The sequence below is a fragment of the Portunus trituberculatus genome, chromosome 40, assembly GCF_017591435.1.
Source record: "Portunus trituberculatus isolate SZX2019 chromosome 40, ASM1759143v1, whole genome shotgun sequence".
Classification (NCBI taxonomy): Eukaryota; Metazoa; Arthropoda; class Malacostraca; order Decapoda; family Portunidae; genus Portunus; species Portunus trituberculatus.
Genome location: NC_059294.1, coordinates 26,830,312 through 26,835,311, shown reverse-complemented (window position 1 = coordinate 26,835,311; position 5,000 = coordinate 26,830,312). Strand labels below are relative to the sequence as shown.

The window sequence follows — 5,000 nt, the reverse complement described above, 5'->3', positions numbered from 1 at the left end:
TGCTAAGACCAATATAATAAAGATGACCTACCGCAAAGGACTCCAAGCCCGCCTACTTAAGATTTATCAGTCCCATAGGGATGTTCTAGGTGGTCTGAGTGACTTCATACTATTTGCTACAATAAACTACACCTGCAGGAGTGGTATTTGTGGCAGACTTGGCGGGATAGCCAGGGAGAGCTTAGAGAGTCGCACGGGAAGTAGTGATGCGTCGACGCTAATCATTAAAGTGTGAAATACAGTGTTATTTAGCCAATAGGGAATGCAGCTTTTCAGCAGTTGTTACCTTGGGTCTTCCTGAGTCCTATTTTTGGCGTGTCTCATTTACCTTCTTTGTAATATGTAACTTTTTTGTGCCACTGAATGGTGATGCCAGTCAAGCTGGCATCACCATTTTACAGGAGGAGGTAGTAGACACCTACCGAAACAATAACTTACTCCCAGTGAGATCTAATAGCACTAGTTCAGGGGGTGCTGTGAACCTTCCATTAAAGCTAGTTGTGATCTCGCTGAATGTTTCCCTTTGTGTCTCACAACTCAAGGGGGCAGTCACAGCCTACCCTCAAAACACAACTCTCCTTCTTCACACAAAACTACATGCACTTATCACACATACACCCTTCACTTCAAATAAAAATTTAAAAGAAAAATGGGACCCAAATAAACAACGCCTCGGAGTCCCCTCTGGGGAGGGGACCAAAATGTCCCCAGGTCGGACACCTCTCCTGTTGAAGACCCCAAATGCCTTGACACCTCCCTCAACTTTTTCTACATTAACTTTTGCAACATTAGCGGTCTAAGATCTAATTTTCAATCTGTGGAACACCACCTCTCCTCTACTAAACCTCATCTTCTTTTCCTCACCGAAACACAGCTGTCTGAGGCAACTGACAGTAGCCCTTCTCTGTTCCCTCCTACTTTCTCTATTCTCATTTTCATTCCAAAGCTGGATGTTGCGTCTATGTACGCAACGACTTAACTTGCTCTCGTGCCCACGCTCTTGAGTCTTCCGAATTTTCCACCATCTGGCTACGACTTAACAGTCACTCTCAAACTAAATTCATCTGTGCTGTTTATCTCTCCCCTAACTCTTCTGACTATAGTAAATTCTTCGACTACTTAACTTCTAAAGTGGAGCACATTCTGTCCCTCTACCCTTTCGCTGAGATTTCCATTCTTGGAGATTTCAATGTTCACCACCAGCTTTGGCTTTCCTCTCCTTCACTGACCACCCTGGTGAACTAGCCTTCAACTTTGCTATCCTCCATGACCTAGAGCAACTGGTGCAACACCCTACTCGTATTCCTGACCGTCTTGGAGACACGCCCAACATTCTTGATCTCTTCCTCACCTCTAACCCTTCTGCTTATGCTGTCACCCTTTCATCTCCGTTGGGCTCCTCCGATCACAATCTCATTTCTGTATCTTGTCCTATTTCTCCAATCCCTCCGCAGGATCCCCAAAGCGAAGGTGCCTCTGGCGTTTTGCCTCTGCCAGTTGGGGGACCTGAGGAGGTATTATGCTGATTTTCCTGGAATGATTATTGCTTCCGTGTCAGAGACCCATCTCTTTGTGCTGAACGCATAACAGAGGTGTTAGTGTCTGGCATGGAGGCGTACATTCCTCATTCTTTTCTCAACCTAAACCTTCTAAACCTTGGTTTAACTCAGCCTGTTCTCGTGCTATACATGATAGAGAGGTTGCCCACAAAAGGTACTTGAGCCTTCCATCTCCTGAATCTCATGCACTTTATATCTCTGCCAGAATCATGCCAAGTCTGTTCTTCAACTTGCCAAACACTCTTTCATAAATAGAAATGTCAAAATCTTTCAAACTCAAACTCTCCTCGTGACTTCTGGCATCTAGCCAAAAACATCTCAAATAACTTCACTTCTTCATCTTTCCTCCTTTATTTCATCCTGATGGCACCACTGCCATCTCTTCTGTCTCTAAAGCTGAACTCTTTTCTCAAACCTTTGCTCACAACTCCACCTTGGACGATTCTGGGCTTGTCCTCCTCTCCTCCTCCCTCTGACTATTTCATGTCTACAATCAAAATTCTTCGTAATGATGTTTTCCATGCCCTTGCTGGCCTAAACCCTCGGAAGGCTTATGGACCTGATGGGGTCCCTCCTATTGTTCTCAAAAACTGTGCTTCTGTGCTTGCACCTTGCCTGGCCAAACTCTTCCAACTTTGTCTATCGACTTCTACCTTTCCTTCCTGCTGGAAGTTCGCCTACATTCAGCCTGTTCCTAAAAAGGGTGACCGTTCTAACCCCTCAAACTACCGTCCTATAGCTTTAATCTCTTGCTTGTCTAAAGTTTTTGAATCTATCCTGAATAGGAAGATTCTCAAACATCTGTCACTTCACAATCTTCTGTCTGATCGCCAGTATGGCTTCCGTCAAGGTCGCTCTACTGGTGATCTTCTGGCTTTCCTTACTGAGTCTTGGTCATCCTCTTTTAGAGATTTCGGTGAAACTTTTGCTGTTGCGTTAGACATATCAAAAGCTTTTGATAGAGTCTGGCATAAAGCTTTGATTTCAAAACTGCCCTCCTACGGCTTCTATCCTTCTCTCTGCAACTTTATCTCAAGTTTCCTTTCCGACCGCTCTATTGCTGCTGTGGTAGACGGCTACTGTTCTTCTCCTAAACCTATTAATAGTGGTGTTCCTCAGGGTTCTGTCCTGTCACCCACTCTCTTTCTATTATTCATTAATGACCTTCTTAACCAAACTTCTTGCCCTATCCACTCCTACGCTGATGATACCACCCTACATCTTTCCACGTTCTTTCAGAGACGTCCAACCCTTCAGGAAGTCAACAGATCACGCGGGACGCCACGGAACGCCTGACTTCCGATCTTTCTAAGATTTCCGATTGGGGCAGAGAAAATCTAGTAGTTTTCAATGCCTCAAAACTCAATTCCTCCATCTATCAACTCGACACAACCTTCCAGACAACTATCCCTCTTCTTCAATGACACTCAACTGTCTCCTCTTCCACAATGAATATCCTCGGTCTGTCCTTTGCTCATAATCTTAACTGGAAACTTCACATCTCATCTCTTGCTAAAACAGCTTCTATGAAGTTAGGTGTTCTGAGGCGTCTCCGCCAGTTTTCTCGCCCTCCAACTGCTTACTCTGTATAAGGGCCTTATCCGTCCCTGTATGGAGTACTCTTCGCATGTTTGGGGGTTCCAGTCACACAGCTTTGCTTGATAGGGTGGAATCGAAAGCTCTTCGTCTCATCAACTCCCTCCTCTGACTAACTGTCTTCAGCCTCTTTCTCACCGCCGAAATGTTGCATCCCTTTCTATCTTTTATCGCTATTTTCATGGTAACTGTTCTACTGATCTTGCTAACTGCATGCCTCCCCTCCTCCTGCGGCCTCGCTGCACAAGGCTTTCTTCTTCCTCTCATCCCTATTCTGTCCAACTCTCTAATGCAAGAGTTAACCAGTACTCTCAATCATTCATCCCTTTCACTGGTAAACTCTGGAACTCCCTCCCTGCATCTGTATTTCCGAATTCCTACAACTTGTCTTCTTTTAAGAGGGAGGTATCGAGGCATTTGCTCCCCTAATTCTGGCTGACGGTTTTGGCACTTTTTACACTTTTTAGAGAGGCAGCACTCAAGTGGGCCTTTTATTTAACTTTCTTTTTTTTTATTTTGCCCTTGGCTGGCCCTCTTCCCTACGTAAAAAAAAAAAAAAAAAAAAAAAAGCTACATGTTTACATCTATCTTCTTAATACTGACTTTATGAGGAAGGAAAGTTGCCATGGGTCCAGCTTGGTTTCCTATATATGGTCATTCAGCCTTAGGGGTCATCATCACCAACGAAATAAAGGGTAGAAAATGAGGCGCTATTTTAGCGAGGGGAGCGGGCTAGCTGGGCTCAAGACAATAAACATTGAGACAAATACACTCGCCTTGCGCTTGATGAAATTTGCTTTTACATATACACAAATTTATGCGTTCATATCCTTACATACGTACGATAAAATCATAATTTTTGTTATTTCATTAAAAAATGTAAAAATATTGCACTATTATCTTGAAACTGAGAAATACAAGATTTTATTGCTTTGCTCTTACACTATATCATATTGTGACTTAATATTTCCTCTCACCATATCTAGGTCAAGAATGAGACTCAGATGTAAGACTTTTACGAGACAAGACGAATTTTAAGACGAAATCTAAGAATCTTTGTTAATGGCCCCTGATGGTTTCGTGGCACTGTAAAATGAAGCACCCAAGAGAGTCATGACTAGGTGTATTACTCACCCTTTGAAGTATTTTCTTTCCCCTTAAATACCTGGATTGTATGGAATATCGTTTCCTCGAAGATTCAGAAGCCAGGCAATTTCATCTAGTGCTGAGAGTACCATCATGGATGTGCCTCGACTGAGCATCTCCGTCCTGGCCTGCTGTACTTTATTTTCCCATGACACACCTGACAACAAAGAAAGGTTTCCTGTTTACTTTTGATAGAAAAATTGAGTTTCATATTACGAGCAGTGCACGCTACTGGATAAGTCAAACAGGAGGAGTAACAGGGCATAAATAACTGGCTATATGGTGGATTTCCTGCAAGGTCTATGTCTCCAAAGGGAATTCACTTATTGTGCTAATTAATAGGATCACGTTCTTCGCAAAAGCCGCAGTGAAGACCATGATTTGCTACACGTTTTTATATAAAGCTGTACAACTGAAATAAAGTGGACTGAGGATATAGGAAATTTGAGCGTTACTTTTACTTCTCTCACCTCTTCCTCCTCCTCTCTCTCTCTCTCTCTCTCTCTCTCTCTCTCTCTCTCCTTCTTCATCATCATAATGTTGATCTTCTTCTTCTTCTTCTTCTTCTTCTTCTTCTTCTTCTTCTTCTTCTTCTTCTTCTTCTTCTTCTTCTTCTTCTTCTTCTTCTTCTTCTTCTTCTTCTTCTTCTACCACTACTACTACTACTACTACTACTACTACTACTACTACCACCACTAC

General features: G+C 43.0%; 1 protein-coding gene across 1 annotated transcript in view; it reads right to left on the bottom strand.

Moving 5' to 3' along the window:
- LOC123516305 (xaa-Pro aminopeptidase 1-like) overlaps positions 1 to 5,000 on the bottom strand; it is a 33,805-nt gene that overhangs the window by 19,709 nt on the left and 9,096 nt on the right. Inside the window, 1 exon segment of the mRNA XM_045275581.1 lies at positions 4,321 to 4,458. Coding sequence (XP_045131516.1) covers positions 4,321 to 4,458 — 138 coding nt within the window.